The sequence below is a fragment of the Podarcis melisellensis genome, assembly GCF_964234715.1.
Source record: "Podarcis melisellensis genome assembly, chromosome: 6".
Lineage (NCBI taxonomy): Eukaryota > Metazoa > Chordata > Lepidosauria > Squamata > Lacertidae > Podarcis > Podarcis melisellensis.
Genome location: NC_138538.1, coordinates 34,453,345 through 34,475,593, shown reverse-complemented (window position 1 = coordinate 34,475,593; position 22,249 = coordinate 34,453,345). Strand labels below are relative to the sequence as shown.

At 38.4% G+C, this 22,249-nt stretch overlaps 1 protein-coding gene across 4 annotated transcripts in view; it reads left to right on the top strand.

Moving 5' to 3' along the window:
- The window catches only part of MAGI3 (membrane associated guanylate kinase, WW and PDZ domain containing 3), a 112,790-nt gene that overhangs the window by 28,243 nt on the left and 62,298 nt on the right, over nt 1–22,249 (top strand). For all 4 annotated transcript variants that reach the window (XM_081916274.1, XM_081916273.1, XM_081916276.1 and 1 more), the window contains exons 2-3: nt 15,483–15,599; nt 19,910–20,029. In XM_081916274.1, coding sequence (XP_081772400.1) covers nt 15,483–15,599; nt 19,910–20,029 — 237 coding nt within the window. The remainder of the gene's footprint in view (nt 1–15,482; nt 15,600–19,909; nt 20,030–22,249) is intronic.

Below are 22,249 nucleotides of genomic sequence, written 5' to 3'. Positions count from 1 at the left end.
AAGACAACATGTTCCACCATGGTGAAGAAGAGAGGAAAACAGGTGTTTTCTTTGTTTCCTGTTTGCACCTTCTGCAAAAGCCCAGTGTGAGGGCTAACACCCTTTGCTTGGTAGAGCACAGTACAGATACATAATTAACTAATTTGTATACCAGCCTTCATTCCTAGATTTCAGGGCACTTCACAACATAAAAATATAAGATAAAAACACAAAATACATAATAAAAACAAGAACAAAAAAAACCAAACTCCCCCTCCCCAACCCTCAAGTTTACCCTGATGTAGCACCAAGTCAATCATAGCCAGTAAAATTGTCTTCCATGAAAATGATCTTAATGGTGTGTCCATAAATTACTGTGGAGACCAATTCTGGACCCACACGTCCTTCCATAGTGGGGGCATAGTTTTCCGGGCAGGAGTTGATCACAGTGAGGATTTGCGAAACGTGCCTTCCTCTTAGCAGTTTCTTGTCCTGAGTTTGTGCTGCTTCAAAGTCCATGATGCCTTCGGTAGAGGCTATTCTCCAATTGGAGTGACTGGTACATGCTGTACCAAGTACCCAGGTGGGCACAACTGGGTGAGACCAACTGCATCCTGCTCACCCACCCAGGTCTCAGTGATCAGCCTCCTCAGCCACAATCAGATCATGGATGAGGGAGGTCTTCTTCCGACTCTACCTGGCTTTCAACAACAGCAGCTGCAGACCCAAGGACTGGCTGATAGGACAACAGTAATTCTCCAAGTTGGAAGAGGGGCTGGCACAAGCCACAATCACCAACTGCCTCTCCCACCTCCCACACCATACCTCCTCCTACTCTAAACCACTATGATTGCCCTCCCGCTCTCCCCCACTCCCCTCTTCCCAGCCACATCCTACGCCCCTTTATTTAAATAAAAAACAAAGCCAAACCAAAATTTTAAACTGACAAATTAAAAGCTGTTTAAAAACAATTTCAAACAGTTGGGGCAGTAAAACCAACAACAGAGCACTCAACAGGAGCCCCTAGACCCTGCCCCAACCCAAGAGCTTGTGGCTGAGGAGGGTTGCTCTCTGCCATCAGGTCAGAAGTTACCAGCGGCAGAGCTGGTATTCACTGCTTTGTAGTCAGTGACATAAATGGCATGGAAGGGGATTTTTTTTATTCTATCTATAAGAACACACATAAACTGCCATCATAAAATAATACCAATGCAGCAAACAATAAAGCAATATAAAATTATAGAATTGTAAGATACAGAACAACTGACCTATACGGAATCAAATTAATTCTCTAAAAACACTTGCAGAAACAAATGTTTTCAGCAGGTGGAGAAGCTGGAGTTTCTGAAGCAACCTCAAGAGTAGCCCCATGTAAAGCACATTGTAATAGTCCAGTTTTAAAGTTACCAAAGCCTGCATCACTGTGGTGCTGCTATTTTCCCCAAGAACAGATGTAGCTTGTATACCAGTTCAATTTTTTTGGGGGGAGGGACCACTCTTGGCCACTGAAAGTGATTTGGATGTTACAGAGAATATTGTTAGCATACTGGTGACATGCTGCTCCAAATCTCCTAATGACCACTAGTTTCAGGTAGGTGCTAAAATCATTAGGAGCAAGATAGTGCCCAAAGGACTCCATAGCACAGATCCTAGGGGGACCACTCTCTCTGAACATCCATGCACATTGGAATATAACCTCTAAAGTACAGGGCCACCAGTTCCCATCCAAACAACTGGTCCAGGAGGATACCATGGTTGAGGATATTGAATGCTGCTGATGTCCTGAGTAAAAGAATTAGTCTTCTATTTATACCTTTTCATATTTACAGAAAGGTATACCCCATCCATCCACAAGTTCCCATAATGCCTTACAAAATACTAGTACCCATCAAAAATCAAATCCTGATCTTTTCATGAAGCCTTGAGTTGCTTGGGGCTGATTGTGTAGATAACATGAGTGAGATAAAAATGTAATAAGTAGATTGATTATGACAACTGCCATTATTTTGTATCTGGTTCTTTGTTTTACCAGTGGAGTAGATACTATATCTGGAATATATGTCCTTTTTCCTTTTATAAAAACTTCTAATAAAGTGGGTGTCATGCTCTCCCAATGTTTTTGGTGATAATCTCAATAGACTTGAATACTGATAATCTCAATAGAGTTGAATAATGTTTCTTAGGCTACTACATTTGCTGGTGTTTTTAATGTTCATTTTTAAGTTAATGGTATTTTTCTTGTATCTTTGAATCATGTTTTTAAACAAGGGTTCACAAATTTTGGCCGGCTTTGCTAGCAAACCAAAAGTTGGTTGTCAGCAAAATCTCCCCTCACCCAATGAGCAGGGATCCCATTCTTGATCTTGTGCTGTAGCTTTGAATGGGAGGGCAGTTCTTCCCAATATTATAAACAAGCCCTGTCCCTCCTCCTCCGGTCACCTTGCAGGGTTTGTGAGGCACAGAGCCAAAATATATCCCAGGCTTCATCCAGATGTGGAAAGGGGAGGGTTTCCAAGAAGGCTCATCTTGCTTGCCAAAGCCGGGCTGGCTCCTTTTGTTATGTTGAATGAGATTCTCAAACTTTGTTTTTAAGTAAACCAGTTTGCCTCAGAAAAAGTGGGATGAAATGTTTATCTTGAGTTTTTCTGGGGCTTTTTAACACAATCTGAAAGCCTCAGCTTTGTCAATATGTATATTATGGGAAAGTGGTGTCTGCTATTTCTCATTCTGTACTCTGTTCAGGCTAAATCTAAGATCTTGGTAATTGCAGATGTGATGGTAAACCTCTGTCTGGATTGTATAGACTGCAAATGGGGATTCAACTATTTCATCTTAATTGTCAGGGGCAAGACCATTCTTGGAAGTACAGATTGGAAATAATGAAACTTGGCTTGTACATTAGCGCAGGGAAAGGGTGGGGAAGTGTTTATGAAGTCATTCTATCTTTCTCTGAATATTTTGAATTGCTTTCCCATAGCAGCAAATGCTGGTCGCCATGCTACTGACTGAATATTACTTTCCATCTGTTCTTCAGAATACAGTTACAACTGCCTCATCTTAAGGTAGAAATGGTTCTGCAGCCCTGGCTTTATTTATTTTGTATTTGAAGAAGTCAAATGTCCCTGGCAAGCTTTCATACAGTATTGTAACATCTGTTTGCTTTCTCGACCATAATTTTTCTTTGTGATCTCTGTGTAGTCTCACAGTTAAGTTCTTGGGACTTAAATTATTTAGTCAAGAAGGCAACATTGGTATACCTCTCATCTACTGAAGGCTCACCTGCACCTGCTCTGATGGATGGGTTGTGCACCTTCCAGCTTAGCTTCTCTTCTGACTATCCCTAACATTTTTGAGAAAAGTTCTGCATCAGGTGTGAGTGTTCTCACCGAGATGCTCCTTAACTAGTTTTTTTATTATAGATTTTTAAAATACCTTAAAGTAGGAGAGATTATTTCCTTCCTCACTTGTAGTAGATGAAAGGTTCTTTGTAAAATAGTGTTTTGGGTGTATAGATGTGTTTAGAAAGAAGGCCCCCACTTTGGATTGCCATTAATGTTTAATTTTGTGTCCACTACCAAAAGTTAACTAAACAATTTTCAAAACCTGGTTCTGGGTTCTCCTTTAGGAGAAGGTTTTACAGGCTACTACTAAGTGTAGATCCTCTCTGAATTCAAGCAAGCTGATGCAAATCCTTGTCTCACTCAGTTTCAGGATACTCAAAGCTCATACATTAATAAGTCTGAAGCCAAGCCCATATCAAATCAGAGTCATAATTTACAAGGTTTGGGAATTTTGCTCTTTGCTCTGTGATGACACCTGTGGAGGGAGAGGTACTGTAGACATTTTGAATTCTTGGAAAATACTAGATTTAATTCTTAAAAGTGCTATCAGGAAGTTTAGCAACACCAGGGTGTCTTGACTGTCCCAACCAACTTAAAGATAACATGTTTTTGAAGTATATATGGCATGCTGTGATTTGCTTCTGAAAAAGACACTGGACTTTCTGTATCGTTTAAGATATGCTCACGTGAAGAAAGTTCCAGAGAAATTCAAAGAGAGGTTCATGTTCATATTTATAAAAAAATATAGAAATGCTTCCGTTGTATATTTTAGTAATAAAGATGTACAGTATTGCTTATAATAATAATAATGATAATAACAATAATAATTTTATTATTTATACCCCGCTCATCTGGCTCAGTTTCCCCAGCCACTCTGGGCATCTTACAGCACATAAAATATTGTAAAAAATAGACATTAAAAAATTCCCGATACAGGGTTGCCTTCAGATGTCTTCTAAAAGTCAGATAGTTGCTTATTTCCTTGACATCTGATGGGAGGGTGTTCCACAGGGCAGGCGCCACTACCGAGAAGGCCCTCTGCCTGGTTCCCTGTAACCTCATTTCTCGCAGTGAGGGAACTGCCAGAAGGCCCTCGGCGCTGGACCTCAGTGTCCGGGCTGAACGATGGGGGTGGAGACTCTCCTTCAGGTATACTGGGCCAAGGCCATTTAGGGCTTTAAAGGTCAGCACCTTTAGTCTCACTGTAAGCATGGTAAAAACGGCAACATTTGTTCAGCATCCTAAGCTGAACTTTCAGTGGTATTTTTTTCAGCAAACATCCTATAACTGGAACTGAGTAAGTGCAAATTTCTTAATGACTGATATCCAAATGTTGCAGCATTTTATCCTCAAAATAGAATTTTAGTTTGAATACTGAATAATTTAGGAAATAAAAAAGTCCCAGTGAAAGTAGCACACAAGTGCAGTATAGATGCCTACTACAACCAATTCACTTCTGTGCCAAATATTTTCTTATTTGTGTTTAAATGTTTATGTAAATTGGAAGTGAGCTTCCGTACAGAATATAATCTACCCTGTCTGATCAAACTGCCACTTTGTATGAATTACAGTTGTATTATTATACAAAAGCTGGTATGTGCTTGGTCAAATAACTAATTCAACTTTTAATTTATGACTCACTATTTAACTTTGAAAACAGATCAGTTATTCCTGCTCAATCTATGCGCTCTCTCTCTCTCTCTCTCTCTCTGTGTGTGTGTGTGTGTGTATGTGTGTGTTTAGCACTGGAACAAGTTTACAGAGCAATCAAAAACCCCAATCTGCCATGCTGGAGGGAGTTTATATGGAGCAGAGGTGTTCCTCTGTCCAGCTTTATCCAGAAGATATATGAGTTTGGGGCAGGAGTACTGAGGGAGGTTAAACCTTTTCCCCAGCACTATTTTCCATATGAAAACTGGCCCCTGCTGCTATTGGCTTCATCAGAGGAAAATTATGTCCTCTCCTTTGATGCTGCTATTTGCAACAGTTGACCCAGATGAACTTTGACTGCCATAAGAAGCAGCCTTAAACAATCTGAGAAATACGCAGATTGTGTCGGACGAATTTTGCTTAATATGATGGATATTTGTGTCTGAAATCTCTACTCTTTTTTTCTTTGAGCTTTACACTCCTAGTCCACTCTTGCCAGTGATTTTTCTTTTCTTTTTGTGGGGGCAGGGTAGGCTTCAAATTAAGTATAGTATGCTTTTAATAGGAAAGGGGTTCTGTAATTCAAAAGCGTTTAGGGAAATTTTATCAAATGATATTGAACCAAAGCAAAATAGAATATAGTAGAAGACTGATAACTGCTTGAATCTGAGCTGCTTAAATCCAAAGACTGTTTGAAATCCAGTCTTCTAGAGCACTGGCTCCCAAACTGTTTCCCCAATGGACCACTTGAAAATAACTGATGATCTTGGCGGTCTACTTTATGATTTTTCTGCCTGTTATAGCAATTGTGTTGCATGGTGCAATATGTGATTTTTAATTGCATTTTATTGCTTCTTTTATTTGTTATATATTGTATTTTATCACATTACACTGTGCATTCCATAAATTGTAATTCAATACAATACAAGCAGTAAAATATAATTAAAATTAAACATGAATATTTAAAGAGGAAATGCCACGAACCACCTGAATGAAGCTCATGAACCACTGGTGGTCCACAGATTTGGGATGCTCTATTCTAGAGCTTATATTGCATTGATTTGCAGTGACTGAAATGCAAATAGGTTTGGGAGGGTTTTTTTGTTTTGTTTCCTCTAGGGTGCTTTGGCAAAGAGTGAATTTTAACACATTTCCATCACAATAAAATATTTATGGGCGCAAGCTGTGTGTGCCTAAGGCAGCAGTACAGAGGATGAAAGAAAATACCATTAGAACTGCCATTAGGCATCCAACCATGTATTACAACTAAAGTTTTTGTAAAGTTTTGCTACTGCTATGTTCAGGAAAGTTTAATAATAATAATAATCAGTATATCTTCAGTATATCTCTTAGTGATTAACTCTATCTGGATCTTTTGAGAAATGTGCACCTAACCAGATACAAACTGCGCTAAACAATTCCAAAGCACTATCATTTAGAACAAGGATGGCTAACCTGTGGCCCTCTGGATGTTGCCAAATTATAGTTCCCATCCCTGGCCGTTGGACATGCTATCTGGGGCTGATGGAAGCATCTGGAGGACCACAGGTTAGCCACCTCTTCTTTAGAAGCTTTCATGTCACCACCAGCAAACTGTTTCTTCCCCACAAACCTCAGTACACTTCACTTTAGTTATTAACAGCTTATTCAGCCCTGAGAGAAAGCACTTTAGTGTTGCCTAGCAACTAAATAGTCCTCTTGTTGCGAGGAAACCTAGACGTTTCCTTACCTTGTCCAATAAAAATTGTCTGCATCTAGGGAGACTGCCAGTTGAGTACTGATGAGGACCCACAACCTAGGAGCTGTTGAAGACAAAAGCAAGGAGACTGATGATAATTTGAGAGTTTCTAAGAGGAGAGGAAGGATTTTGTGGATGGTAGCCTGGACTCTTTTTCAGGACACCTTACTGAAAATTATTATTATTGTGATACAGAAGTTAATAATAAGTAGCAAACAACTTTCTCAGTCCATTTTTATGTTTAAATGAAATCCTTTTGTTTTATTTACTTAAATTACTTTGCTTAATTCTTTAACAACAATCTATGAGTTAGTTAACTACTAGCTTCTACATGTTTCTAATCATCAATGTATTTTGCTTTTGTGTTTGTTGTATATTGAGCTGCTCTTTTGGAGAAATATAAAATAATTGATATAAATGGAGGGGGAATCCAGAGGGGTAGTTGCAGTGTTACACCCAGTTATCTAAATTTATATTCTACCTACCTGAACTTCATAGTGAGTTTACGTAATATATGTAAACTGGTGGCCAGTTGTCTGGTTTGACGCGCTTATATTTGTGAGCTCTGCTTCTAAGCATTTATCTCCAAGGTCACCCAGTGAATCCACATAATTACACATCCTCTGCACCACCTCCCACTGGGGGGAAACACTTCAGAATGATATTCTTCCACTTTGGAAAGTCTGTTATAACCACTAGATGCCACTGTAGTGCACACAGTGACAAAATACAAGCATTAAAAAACCATAGCTTCCAAAAGGCTGCTTTCCCCTTCAGAATTCTCTGAGAGGAGCACAAGTAAGGAGTAGGAACAACTACTCATTTCTAATTGTGGATGTTTAAATACGTGAGTTAATACAAATTTTCACCAATGTAGAATACAAATTATGGAAAGAAACTAAAGAGTCCATCTTTGTACAAACTCATCCTTAGGGTTAGACAGTTTTGAGGTATCTGTTTCAGCCATGACAAGGAAAACTGCTCTGAAAGGATCATATTATGCAGGGAATTCACTTAGCTATTATTTTAAGTTCTTAACAGATGATGGTAGTGAGATGGTTTCTGAGATCCTTATGAGATTGAGTAGTTTCCCACTTCCATGACAAACTTATTTGAAGTATCTCTTCCAGAAAGGAAGGTGAAAATGGTTGTACTGTGTGTCCTTAAAGAGTATTTAGGAATGTGTACATAGCAGCTGGTGAATGTATGTACACACTATGCTCAGAGCAAGGATCATGATCTAGCAAAAGAGTTGGAACTGCAAAAGAGACTGCCTAGTCTGGATCTGGGAAAGCAGCCAGCTGGGACCAGGTACCTCTTTTTGTACAAGGCTGCTTAGGGTAACATTGGCATGAGAAATTTCTGAGGGTGTCCTTTCCTGCAGAGGTCAGGTGATGCCTGGACAGAGGGACTATTCTGTGATATGCCCAGATTATAGAACCTCCTTCTAAGGACGATCTTCCTGGTGCACTTTGGACACCACGCAAAATTTCTCCTCAAGCCATTCGTAAATGTAATTTATTGAATGTCACTTATTTTCTTTGCCTCTAAAATGTTTGTGTTACTGCCTTAGGGAGTCTTCTTCTGTCCCTGTTTTATAATTATATATAATGGAAACTTCTTTTCACTTAATAACTGTATGGTGATATTATTGTCTATATTGGAGGTGAGAGTAGGACACAATTCCCACTGCCATTTGTCCAGGCTGCCAGGAAAAGGTACTCTGCCACTGTTTTTCGGTAATTGAGGCACTCTGTTGTAGCTGAGTATCAATCCTTTCTTTGTTCCCTTACTTCCTTTACTTACACTAGCCATCTCCTACCCACAAGGGAGCTTACTGCAGACTTCAGATTGTCAGGGAGGAAATATTTATTAAACATTAATAGAATAGACCTACAGTGCTTCTGTGAAAGCCATCCAGATTTCTACCCCACCAGTCTCCCTACCCACATTGGCAAGTATACTTGAGAAACAAGAGGGAATTTGCAAGGAGGGTTGGCAGTCAGCAAGCTGATTTTGAGTTGAGTCCAGAGTTGATTGATTTGAGAACTTGAATTTGCCCTTCTGATCCAATTGCTTCCTTGCAAATAATATGAAATTTAAAACAGATCATCTCTCTATATAACAACACTGCTAATTTGAAAGACACTGGTTGGTTGGTGTCTTTTTACTCATTCATTTCTTCTGCCTGGTTTTTATCAGCCAGTTGGTTTTTTTGTGTCTTTATTTTTAATAGCTGCTACATTTGCAATCATTGCTGATATTCAAGTATTCTGTAACTCTTAATAAGTCAATGTTGGCTTTTTTGCCTACAGTTGTATATGCTGCTGATCGGAGCCAAGAGCCAAGAGAGACAGTATATTAAGTTGAACACCTCATTGGCCACAGTTGCATCTCACACTCACCAAACCATGGCTTAATGTGGATGGACTGGCTCCCAAGTGACCCCAGCTAAGCCAGGGTTTGATTTAGTGTTATATTAGCCTTTGTTGTCTACACAGTACAATAGCACAGGGGTTCTAGTCCTCCCCTGGCTGATGAAGGAATTTAATAAAGTTGGCTGATCACTTTTGAATACAATTCTCTAGTTTTAACTCTGTGATTCTAAACCAGAGTATTAAACCAAACTCATACTCCCAGTTTCATAGAAATTTTCTATAGCTGAAATCTGTTTTAAATGTGCATGAATCTGTTAAAATCCTGATTAGTGTTTTCGCTAGCATAACTTTGGTTTTGTTTTGATGTTGGGTTCTGAAGGTCATTTGGAGCAACTTCCCTGTAACTCTACTGTGATGCTAACTCTGATCTAACATTGGTAGATTAATTAATTCTACCAGTATAATGAAAGGACAGGGAGAGAAAAACCTGACAATTTATTTGTTAATTGAAACTGCTTGCTCTAGTGTTATATAAGCCTCTTGTGCAGTAAATTCCATTTCTAGGGGAAACTTAAAAAGTAAGAAACTGGTATTAAGTGCCAGACTATGCTAAGTGGAAGAAGAATGTCGCCTACGCATCAGAGTAGGTGCTTGTAGCCCCTTAAGTACTACTTAAGGGTTCAGCTGTCTTTTTTTAAGTTAGGGCTTTTTAGGATTTGTTTAGTGAAATTGGAAATGGGTCAAGGTGAGTGAAGAATGAAAATGTATAGCTACTATAGTCTTACATTCTGTGGCAGCTAAAAGTGAAAGGATCAATACATAATTTACGTGTGGCACAAGGGTAAGACATTTATATAATACTGTAGTCTATGGCTGGGCTTCTAGCACCTTTTTAAAGCACCTCAATGGGTCATCCTGAAAGAGAATGCATTGATAAATGAGATTGATCTGATAGTATTGTATTTCTTATGTTCTTAAGACATAAGCGACAGCAGTGGTGTCAGGTTTTAACAATGTATTTAGTTCATCAAGCATAGTTGTGACGCGCTTCTCTGTCAAGAGTGGTTGTGCAGTATGCTCCTTATAAACAAATCTTAAGTAAACGGAAAATATTCCTGATTGCAAAGTTTCATGAAGCTAATAAATTTGCAGTTAATAAATATGCAATTATCTAGTTATGTATGGCATCTTCCTCTTAATTTTAGCAATTTTAGTCCTCAGTCTGCATGAATTAGAGATTCATAATGGATGTGTGACTTCTATTTGCTTGAGCTTTTCCATGCTCTCATAGTACATAGGATGCAGCTAGATATGGTGTAGGACAGGGGTCAGCAACCTAAGGCCCATGGGCTGGAAGCGGCCCACGGAGGTTGTTTGACCGGCCTACAAGCTGCCCCCGAACCGCGTTGCCTTCTTGTGCACTGTGCTAAACTGGTGCGGATGCGATCCAGCCCACGGAAGGATCTCCACGGGACCGATCCGACCCAGGCAAGATAAGCCTTGCCAACCCCTGGTGTAGGAGATATCTTTTAAGAATTGTCTGTGACTTTAAAAGATATAAATAGTAACTATTAAGGAAGGGCATTGTATTGAGACTGTGGCACTGGGGGTGTGTGAATTAACTGTTGTTTTGATTTGATTCCTCTCCCCGGCAGGTGCTATAATTTAAAAAAACAACTGTGGGCAATGTTAACCTTCCATCACACTTTGTTTGGCTTTTAGACTCCCTAAATAAAACATTTAACAATTCAATGCAGAACTATTAATGAATAGCAAAGGGCAGATTGAAAAGGGTACATGGCACACGTTAAGTCAAAGTTTGTATTCCCCTATAAAGTTAGCTGATAAAATTCTTGATTAGGTCTTGTTTAGACTTAAATGATAACATTCTTGATTAATTCCACATCTTCCACCAATGAGCACCACAGATCTCCTTTTTCTATTTGTGGTCCCAGAGACAAAAGTGGGCAGAGCAGTGAACATTAATTTTACCTTTCTATAGGACCATAGTTTTTACATGCCCCCCCACCCTCCATTCAGGGAAGCTGGAGGCTTTACTGTACACATTCCAGCCAGATGAAAACAGAAAACGGGTGCAAAGCAGAGCCAGTGAAGACTGTGACCAGGGGCGAGGGGATGTGGCCACTGGAATAGAGAGTAGTACTTCCCTTGCTTAGTGCCATGAGAATGAGTTCCATCCTGTTCCCCTCTCTGGCATTAATGCAAGAAGATCACAGCCTTCTGCCTCATCTAAACTTGAGCAAGCTGCAGTTAACTACAGTTACTAGGAATAATAGTTTGAAGTTGGCTTGTTTCTACTAACCATAGTGAAAATTGACCTTAGTTTGTCTGGGCTGATAGACACAGAAAACTGGTTAATCTAAAATGTAAACTAAAGCTTTCATTCTCATCCTCATAGCCACACTGGAAGGGGGTGGGCACAAATCCAAGGCTAGTTGCAGCTCATTAATGTAATAATAAGTTGTGATTTGCTACTTTGTCCAAACCAGCCTTTTCTATCTATATTTTGTACGCAAAAACATATTTTTTGGAACTTGGATTTTAATGAAACATAGTTTATGTCCTCTTTAGTTAATAGCTTGGCAATGTAAGATCCACTTGATAATGGATGTTTTGGACTGATTGTGGTTGAAAAGTAGTTTTTCCTGTCTAATTCACACTCAAATTCACACTCAACTGTCAGCATCGTAGCATGCTCCTTCACTGTCAAATACTGTAGCTTTGCTTCAACAGGGCATGCTCAGAGCCTTCACATGCTAATTTCGTAAAGTAGAACTAGAGTTGTAGTAGTTGTCAAATAAAGGAGAACTTTGACCTTTTCTTCTCTTAATTCTTGAAGTACATTAATCTAAACACCTTTTTAATTAATATTTTGATAAGAGATTCAAAACAAGCCTATTTCCTGCATGTACTGTTGAGTTCTAAACTCAGGATAATGACTTTGTGCGACCTACTTCTCACAATATGGTTGTTATTCAGCATTTAGCTTGTCATTACATAAAGGCAACTGGTGCATAATTGAATGGACTTGGTAGCATATGTGCTCTGAGTTGTGTTTATGCAAAGCAAAGGTGACCAAAAAACCCCCCCTGTTTTCTGCAAGGTTTCGGCATGGATTGCCAAAATAAAATGTTTTACCATTCTAAAAGTGTTAAGGAATTAAAAACCTGTGTGTTTAAAAAACCTTAAATGTCTTTTAAAAAAATTTATTCTATAAAAACCAGGAGTGTTGTGGCATAGCAAACTGCAGCAGTTTGCTTTAGAAGCAGCAGTATTGATTGAGGCTATGTAGCTCCTGATTTGTTAACTTTTTTCTTTCTTCAGAATCTTTGTAAATTCCCACCCAATTTGAGTCATGTCCAAGGCGCTGAACTGTGATGGCTCTTCGTAAAAGAGACAGTGCTGGAGTCATCTGGATGCTCCAAAATGAAAGAATCACTTTGCATAGGAGTTCTATCCTGGCTCCATTTGCTACAAATGCTTATAAGAATCTGAGTTAATATCATTAAGGCAGATGAACTTTTTGTGGATTAAAAAAATAATACTTTGGACCAGCTACAAAGGCTGTTCCTGCTACTGAAGGCACATAGAATGTTTTTCATCTTAGGGAAATCTTAATGTGAACGTTTTTATTAGGTTGCTAATATGGATTTAAAATGCTATATGGGGTATGATGAAATTTTTATATTTTCACCATACTCTTCACCAAAAAAGTCTCCCATAGTGGCTTACAATAATAAAAAATAAGATGATCCCTGCCCTCAGGCTTAAAACCTAATAAAAAAACACAGCACAAAAGGAAGAAGGGGAAAAGCAAACTCAGGCACTGCATTCATTCTTTTAGTTACAAACTTCTTAAATCTAGCCAGGAGGGACAAAGGAAGCTTCCTGCAGTTACTCCCTCTGTGACTAATGGATGGGACAAGGTTGCCCCTTGGCCCTCTGGCTAAGGACAGCTTGTGTTGCCCTTCAGATCTGTAGACTATATTCTGGATAGGTTTACATTCCCCGTGAAAGAGCGGGTACATGGATTGGAACTTCTCTATTCATCACTTTCTCTGTATGATGGTGGCAGTTGTTAAGAGCGGCTTTTAAAAAAGTTTTCTTTCCTAGGGCTTTGGGCTGTTGTTTCTGATTCTGTTACCTCCAGACTAGATTATTACAATGTTATCTATGTGGGTGTTTTAGAGAGAGAGAGTGAGTTGAGTCACTGTGCTCAATTTGGCCATGCCAGCTGCTGGCGTGTGGTCCTTGCAGGGTTTACCAAACGGAAGCACAGTTTGGGGGCTGAAAAGGTTAGTAAGGTTAGTCACCTCAGGGCAAAATTGTGAAAATGTGCATTATTTCCTCTCACTAAGATTAAACCTGACACAGCACACTCAAGCCACTACACCACACTGACTCTGGTTATGATTATCCAGTTAGCACTTAACACTAAGCCATAATGTTTGGTTTAGTAAGCCATTGTATTTTGTAGGTATTTTATATTTTATGTGAACCACCCTGAGACCTTCAGATATAGGGTGGTATAGAAATTAAACAAACATACAAACAAACAAACAAATATAAATACTAATAATACCTGCATGCTGGTACACACAGTCCAAGCACTTCTACCTTGCATGCGCAGGGACACAATCTGGGTAGAAGTCTTAGCATGGTGCCTTAAAACATGGGCTGTTCTTGTTTAACAACTTTAGTTTGTTAGGGTAAAAAAAATTGATACCAAGTTTGAACATCACACTAAGATTTCTCTGTCATGGTTTGTTTGTGGCTGGAGAAACTCAGCCAGGTGGGCAGGGTATAAATATATTATTATTATTATTATTATTATTATTATTATTATTATTATTATTATTTTACTTATTGAAGTGAGGATCAAAGCTGTATGCTAAGGTTACCAGGTTTTCCCCCCAATGAATCCGGGGACATTTTTCAACTTCCATGGACTTTGTATGGGGACTGATTTGTAAATCCGGGGACTGTCCCCAGGAAACATCTGGTAACCAAGCTGTATGCACTACCACACAGATCATGCGTGGTATAACCTACTAAACAACACTTCATTGTGTAGCTTTATTTGCAAATACAGCTAAAATGGACTGTATAGAAAAGACAGAAAATATTCTTATATAAGACTAAGCACTAAACCTTGTTTAAAGTCCCTGAAGCAGCTAATTATTTTACTGTTCTCAAGCTGCTTTCAGATGTTTTATTTCCCTTCACTGTCTTGTCTGCTTTTCTTCTGTTTCCCTTCAGGGTTTTATTGTAACAGCTTTTGTTGTTCCTGAATTATCCTTAGAAAATGGCTGCACCCTACGAAGCAGAACACTTGGAAATTGATTTTTCTATCCACAGGGTTTGGGTTTATTTTTATTTTTTTGAGAGTATAGAATATTCTACCGCAGTTCCCTTTTTTAGTTTGTAAGAATAGGGAATATGCTGCAAATCAACCTGTACCTCCATGTTTTGTTTTGTAAACACACAGTTGAACTGTTTACAAAGCTGCATATGCCCTAGCAAAATGTCCTAATACTGAACTGTAACAATTTTGTGTATCTGACAAGGAGATGGATGAACCACTTGAACAAATGTTGAAAAGTCAGTCTTTTAGTAGCCAGTAAACATAAGAAAATCTCTGTCTTTTGTTGAAATACTTACATTTTTTATTATTTTAGCAGGCACTTGGTTGACTTCCGCTATATGAGAGAGAGAGAGAGAGAGAGAGAGAGAGAGAGAGAGAGAGAGAGAGATATGATAAGATAGATAGATAGATAGATAGATAGATAGATAGATAGATAGATGATAGATAGATAGATAGATAGATAGATAGATAGATAGATAGATGGGCTAGGCTCCATCCATTGCCACATTTGCTTGAGACGATCATGCAAGTTTGAACCTGTTTCCAAGTTTGGGAACAACAGATGGCTGAAGGAATGATGATGCTGATTTTATCATTTATACCCCGCCCATCTGGCTGGGTCTCCCCTGCCATTCTGGGCAGCCCACAGCACATAAAAAATTGTAAAATGTTAGACATCAAAATTTTCCCAATACAGTTTGTTGCTAGGGGAACTCTTCCTTCTATTGTGTCAACTCTGTCTGTCCTCTACAGCTGTTTTATATAGAAGATGGGAATTTTGAGGGCCACAGGTTCCCCATCTGCCACAGGGAGTATGGCTGTTGATGGCTGCAAAAGCATGGTTGGTTGCACCAACATTGAAAGTGTTGGTGTAGCCATTTATTTTGTTCAAAGTGTCTTCTATCTGAGAAGTGCTTTCTTATAAATTATGGGTCCTTGGTGTTTTAATGTAATTCATTAGTAGAATTACAGATTACAGTATTCTAAGATGCTCTGTTCTTGTCTTACAGGCAAAGTCATCAACAAAGATTTGCGTCACTATCTAAGTCTGCAGTTCCAGAAAGGTTCAATTGATCATAAACTACAGCAGGTGATCAGAGATAATCTCTACTTAAGAACAATCCCATGTAAGTGTTTTAACATACCAACATAACTATTTTGTTAAACATTCAATATCTGAAATGAACTCCATAAAGAATACATACTATATGTATAGACCTCAGCCATCTTATTCAACAGTATGAAATGGAATGAAGTGAAAAGGTAATAGGTTTATTTGTTTTAAGATATTTGTATACCACCTCTTCCTGAACCTTTTCCCATTTTTTAAGCCATTGAAAATTATAAAATATATAATATATAAAAAGCTGGATCTTTATCTCTACCACTTCCTGTGAGCCAAGTTTGAGAGATGGGCTTATTTATCTGCAGTGCTGAAGTATCTTGGTTTTCTATCTCACCTGCTATTTCTTTATTAGTCTTTTCTTATTAAACCATTTATTATGCCATTCTTAGACTTTCTCTGTGTGTAAAATAATAAACAAATGTTAATAACAAGAAGAACAATATGCTATATTAGACCACACGATTTCCATACTTGCCTCTTTCTTAATCAGCATTTCTCGTCTCGTTCTTCATTGTAATAGATTATGGTAAACACAAGAAACTTGACCTTAGTTTATTTTTGTAGCTATGTAAAACTTTAAGGAGAATGTTTATATACAGGTTTGCTTAAATAGCTTCCATATTCCTTTTACTCCAGTACCATAAAATATAGTGCCCTTCTCTACCCAGACACTTTTTTTTGTTTAAGCTCTGTTGGTAGCAAGTTTTGTTTTTTAATTTATTTTTTAGACTTTCACAAATCATTAATACATTAAGGAGGAAAAAATCAAAATGAATGAAATATTATGGACATCTAATATAAAACAATAAAATCACTACGTAAGTCTCCTTCATAGTGCCTAATAATCTATGAGGTTGTATCAATACCCACCCATGCACAATTTTTAAAGAGATTATTCTCTGACTTTAATATTGGTTAACTTGCTCAAGAATGTGGTTTCTAAAACTCACGAGACTTTTCATTTTCTACTGGCAAGCCAGGATTTTCCCCATTTATAGGTTAAGGCAATCCTTACTGTCATGAGGTGGGCAATTATTTCTAAAAAATCTAATAATACCATGGATCTTGCATAACAACAACATAAACCACCTGTCAACAGGTCATATGGAATGGTATTCATATGAAGTTCCAATATTAATTTCCAAAATACTACATTTTTAATACTTCCTCCAAATAAGATATATGTGTCTCCCAGACATGTCTTCAAAGAATGTCATCAGGACCGGCATAGATTTTGCTTGCTCTACACAGAGCCAAATACTATTTAGATAGTGGGTGATATCCAACTAAGTCATAGTCTTTAATCAGCCATTGATTTCAGTTCATCTACTCGTGAGTATGACAAGCATTGGATCTCACCCAGTATCTTAATTTTTCTCTCTTAAACTTTGGTATCTTTTGTTGTTGTTGTTTAGTTGTTTGGTCATGTCCGACTCTTCGTGACCCCATAGACCAGAGCACGCCAGGCACTTCTGTCTTCCACTGCCTTCCGCAGTTTGGTCAAACTCATGCTGGTAGCTTCAAGAACACTATCCAACCATCTCGTCCTCTGTCCTTCTCCTTGTGCCCTCCATCTTTCCCAACATCAGGGTCTTTTTCAGGGAGTCTTCTCTTCTCGTGAGGTGGCCAAAGTATTGGAGCCTCAGCTTCACAATCTGTCCTTCCAGTGAGCACTCAGGGCTGATTTCCTTAAGAATGGATAGGTTTGATCTTCTTGCAGTCCATGGGATTCTCAAGAGTCTCCTCCAGCACCATAATTCAAAATGGTATCTTTTACTTAAAGTTATTAAACAATAAAGATTTAAATTAACCAGCATTAATAAGTACTCCTTTGTATTAACAACACAAAAAATCTGCTGAAAAATGCTATTGCCTGAGTAAACTAAATGTATATTGGCCTCAAAGTAATATTTTGAATCTGCTGTGTTTTGGAAGCCTAACTTTAAACTATTTGAATGTTTTGAATTAGTTCATTGAACTGGAAAAAACCTTGAGGCTGTGTTTAAGTTTGTTCTTCAAATACTTCCCCTCAGTTCAGAAATCTCAGTAGATCAAAAGACTTATTTAATAGATGCAGGTGAGAAACATGACAAAACACGAAAGGAAAGTCAATTTTGCCCAAACTGCAATATTATTGAGGTAATAAATTGTATTGGAATTACTGCCTATCGGTTTATATAACAGAAAATCTTTTTTTAATCCACCCTTGTTATAAAATTGCTATTTGCTGGATTGAGCTGGAGGACATTCAGTGAACAGGGTGATGTCTCCCTCTGGATATGATAGGCAGGGTCTTCAAAGCCTTTTGCCTCCTCTTCCTGCAGGTTCTTCCTCCCTCCAGCTGGTTAGCACAGGTCTTTTTGCTTTCCATGGAGAATTTTTTGTCTTCCTTTGTTTTTTGGTCTCCTTCATCTCCTTGTTCATTGCTTCCTTTCCTTTGTGTGCTCTTTTTTAAAAAAGTTTATTATATCTTCGCCCTTTGTCCTTGCTCCAATTCCCATTCAGCCAGATATTCCTGGGGTAGCTTTCAACTGCCAAGGAGTGACTATCTCCCACAAATGCTTACCATCAGACTCTGTTATACCACTACAAAAAACCAACAACCCATACTTTCCTATAAAGTCCCTTTTACAAAAGTGACAAAGCACCTCAATAAGAGTTGGTTGGTCTTATAAGTGACATAGGTAACCTCAGTGTTTTTGATACTTAAAAAGGTAAAGGGACCCCTGACCATTAGGTCCGGTTGTGGCCGACTCTGGGGTTGCGGCGCTCATCTTTCTTTATTGGCCAAGGGAGCCGGTGTTCAGCTTCCGGGTCATGTGGCCAGCATGACTAAGCCGCTTCTGGCGAACCAGAGCAGTGCACTGAAACGCCGTTTACCTTCCCGTCGGAGCAGTACCTATTTATTTACTTGCACTTTGACGTGCTTTCGAACTGCTAGGTTGGCAGGAGCAGGGACCAAGCAACGGGAGCTCACCCCATCACGGGGATTTGAACCGCCAACCTCCTGATCAGCAAGTCCTAGGCTCTGTGGTTTAACCCACAGCACCACCTGCGTCCAACTTTGATACTTACACCTCTCCAAATAGGTTAATTTCCCTAAATAGATGGCAATAAGATTTTAATCAGATGTTTACATTTAACTTTTAATTACACAAATAATTTATGCTGAAATATAATGTCCTAACATGTTAATGCTTATAATTTCCTAAATATTGGTCAGGTGTGACTGCTATTGCTACTGTAGCCAATACAGCATTGCACATAAACAAAAGCAAAGTAATGACAGGCTTGGAAGAGACTTCCGGCTAGAGGGGGCAACATAACTGAAACTGAAATGTGAGGTACTTTTGCCCTTGCTAAAGCATGACATCAAAAGCTCCTGCAGTCAGAAATGCTAAATCTGCTCACAGCAAAAAGTGTGATGGGATGTAACTGGATGCACCAGCAATAAAATTATATAATTCCAATAGGCCGGTTCCTAAACAATGTTAAACCATATTACAAACTTTTCATGGCTTACCGTGAAGGAGGAGTTGCTAAAATCACCCCCATCCTGTGGCACTTCCTTTCATGATTTGTTTCAAGAGAAACAAAGTACAAGTCCTAGTTCACATGTAATGCTAAACTAATGCTGTCATTTGTTTCTTACCCAGTCGATAAAGGAAGGAGTGGGATGGGCACAATTTACGCAGTGTGCACCAGCCTGTTTCTCAGATATGGCAAGCCATAGTTTGTAACTATGGTTTACTGTGAAAGGCAAACCAGGCTACTGTGCTCAGCATCTTTGTGTGTGTTTTTTACTTTCAGTTACCCGTATATAAAAACTGTTTTAAAAATCATTCAAAAGCTTAGCTGATAGTAGTCAGTTGCAAATTCCAAACTCTGTTATCCCTTCAGTGCACCAGCAGCTGAATTCAAATGCGTATGGCCCCCTAGGCTAAAGGAGTTGGCAATCCCTGTTCTCAAGGGAGAGTTTGGAGAGAGAGAAGTGCATTAGTGCTAAAATGTGAAAGAATATTCAAATAGCCATTTTTTTAATGCACGCATGCATGCATTTCATAGCAGTAGATTGCATAAAATCATGTTGGTTCTTTTGTTAAAATATATTAATGCTACATAATTTATTGCCCTAGTTCCACAAACTAGAGTGCTTTTGAATGAGAATTTTCTGATTATGATCTTGCTGAGGCGACAGCCTTGTATGCAGCATAATTTTTTTTTTGTCAAGTTCTGGTACAAGCCGAGTGTTTTGTAAACCAACAGTGCTAGGAAATTTTACAGCTGTTCTTCCTTCTTTCTTTCCCCTAGGCACTACAAGAGCTCCCAGAGATGGGGAGGTCCCTGGGGTGGACTATAATTTTATACCTGTTGAACAATTTAAGGCACTAGAAGAAAGTGGAGCCTTGCTAGAAAGTGGAACATATGATGGTATGTTAAAAAAAAACCTTAAAATCAATTCACCGTCTTGATTCCCATATTTTGTAAGATGCAATAATATATTATTTTGTTTACAGATTAATTCTTCCATGACAAATCCTGTTTTTATATGCTGCTTTTTAATATTACATTTATTTTATATTCCAGAGGAATGAATTTTGTTTTTTTTAAAGTACTTTTAATTTAGATTATTAAAAACAAGATTCCCCCCCAATAAGTTTAATTCTCCAGTTTCCAAGGAGAAAACATGGTTTGAGAGTCTAGATTTCTACAGGGCGATTGGTACCAATCCCTCTCTCCTGGGCTTGCAGGCACCTCTGTAAATGACAAATATAATGGTACACTGAAGTTAACCTATTCTGCCCTTGCTTTTAGCCATGAGCACTACTATCATTCAATGATGCTTTTCTGCATCACTATTAAGAATAGGGCAGATCTGATAAAATGTGGTGCTGACTTTCCTAATGTAGAGACAGAGAATGCTACAGCCAGGCACCCAGAAGTATATTGTTGCATTGTTAGGAAAATACTCTAGTCCTAAATGTCAGGGAGAACAAAATCTAGCATGTGGTTTAAAAGGGGCTTCTCAGTTTTTTAGCATGTTCACTGGCTTGGTTTGAATGAGAGACACATGAGACGTTTGCTCATGTGTCTTCAATTAACCATGGTTATCTGTTATGTGCAAACTAGGGAGCTACAACTCCAAGGTTTAGAACATGCCAGGATCTTAAGCCATGTTTCTGAAGTTGGTTTAAGATCTGACTTATTCTGAAACAGGTAACCATAGTTTCCCTGTTTGGACATAATGGGAAAATAGTGTTAATTGGAGATCTCCATATATCAAGCTGAGAAAGGAAGGAAGGTAATTGTGCGCCCAGCACAAGGCTTGTTCATATCTTGTTTTATTAAGCCGAGATATAATATGAATGCAGCAACTGAGTATAGACTCTTGATTTTTTGTTTTGCTTTATGAGGGTGGTGTATTTGCATATGCACAAATAGAGCAGTTACACATAATTTGAAAACTGGTCTTAAACTGCCATTTAAACCCTTAAATGTTTAAAGAATCCTCTAAATTTAAGACACTGATTTTGTGTAAATATTTGTACTGATTATTCTTTTTAAGCTTCATAAATTGGCTTCCTTTTCAACATTTTTCTAAATGACAGCTTCTAATCAGGTAACAGCATTTGCCAAAACATTAACTTTCTCTGCCTTGCCAGCACTATTTTGCCTTGCCAGCATAAGCTGATAATGACATTTGGTATGGATTTCTAAAATATTTTGCAAGGGCAAAATGCTTAGTTTCAAAACATAGCTGGAGTCCTGGCAATCTCTTCTGTATTACACAAGATTCCCATATTCAAATCATATGATTAATTAAGGACTGAAAGCAGTTTGTTTAAATTTTTGTTCCAGAGCACTTGTTTTATTGGAAAATACTGCCGGAATCCCTCAAGTGAGGCAGCATATTAAAATAGAAGTATTTTTAGGTGTAATTCAATATTCAGCTAATAGCTTTATTTGGAGAGCATGCTGCCATTTGAAAGCATGGGACTAAACTTCCAGCAGTGTAATATCGCCTTTGTGTAAATTGCTGTTACATATTTCTCCATAAAAATAAATTTGCTCTTGACTTCACTTTGCCAAAAATTGCAGATTGTTCCAGATCAGTTAATTATCATGTGCTGTGTGTTAAAATGAAATTGGTTTTCATTTTCATTGTTGCTCTTGCAGGTCTCATTCTGGGGCATTAGTGAATACAAAGTAAAATAACAAGTCCCTTATTTTTTAGAAGGCCCATATAGAGCAACCACTTTTGGTTTCTTACTTACTCTGTTGGTATGTTTGAAAATTATAGTATATCACCATTCATGGTGACTTCATGCAAAGTAGAATATGCTACTTAATCTCTGTATTCTATAGAAACACACAAGTACTTAGAGAATTAAGCACATAGACAATGGAAGCTTATAGTCTACCTCTAGCTTTTAAGTGTATTGGGGAGGGGCTTCTATTAGAACAGGGGTGGGGAGTGCTTTCCCCCTGGAGGCCCACATTCCTTTGGAGGTAACCTGTCAGGGATCCTCAAGCCAACAGTGGGCAGGACCACAGTCAAAATAGAGCATGTTCACTACCCTCCTCTCACATACACGCACACTGCCCCATTGATCCATTCACAGCCACATATAAGCAAACCCTATCAGACAT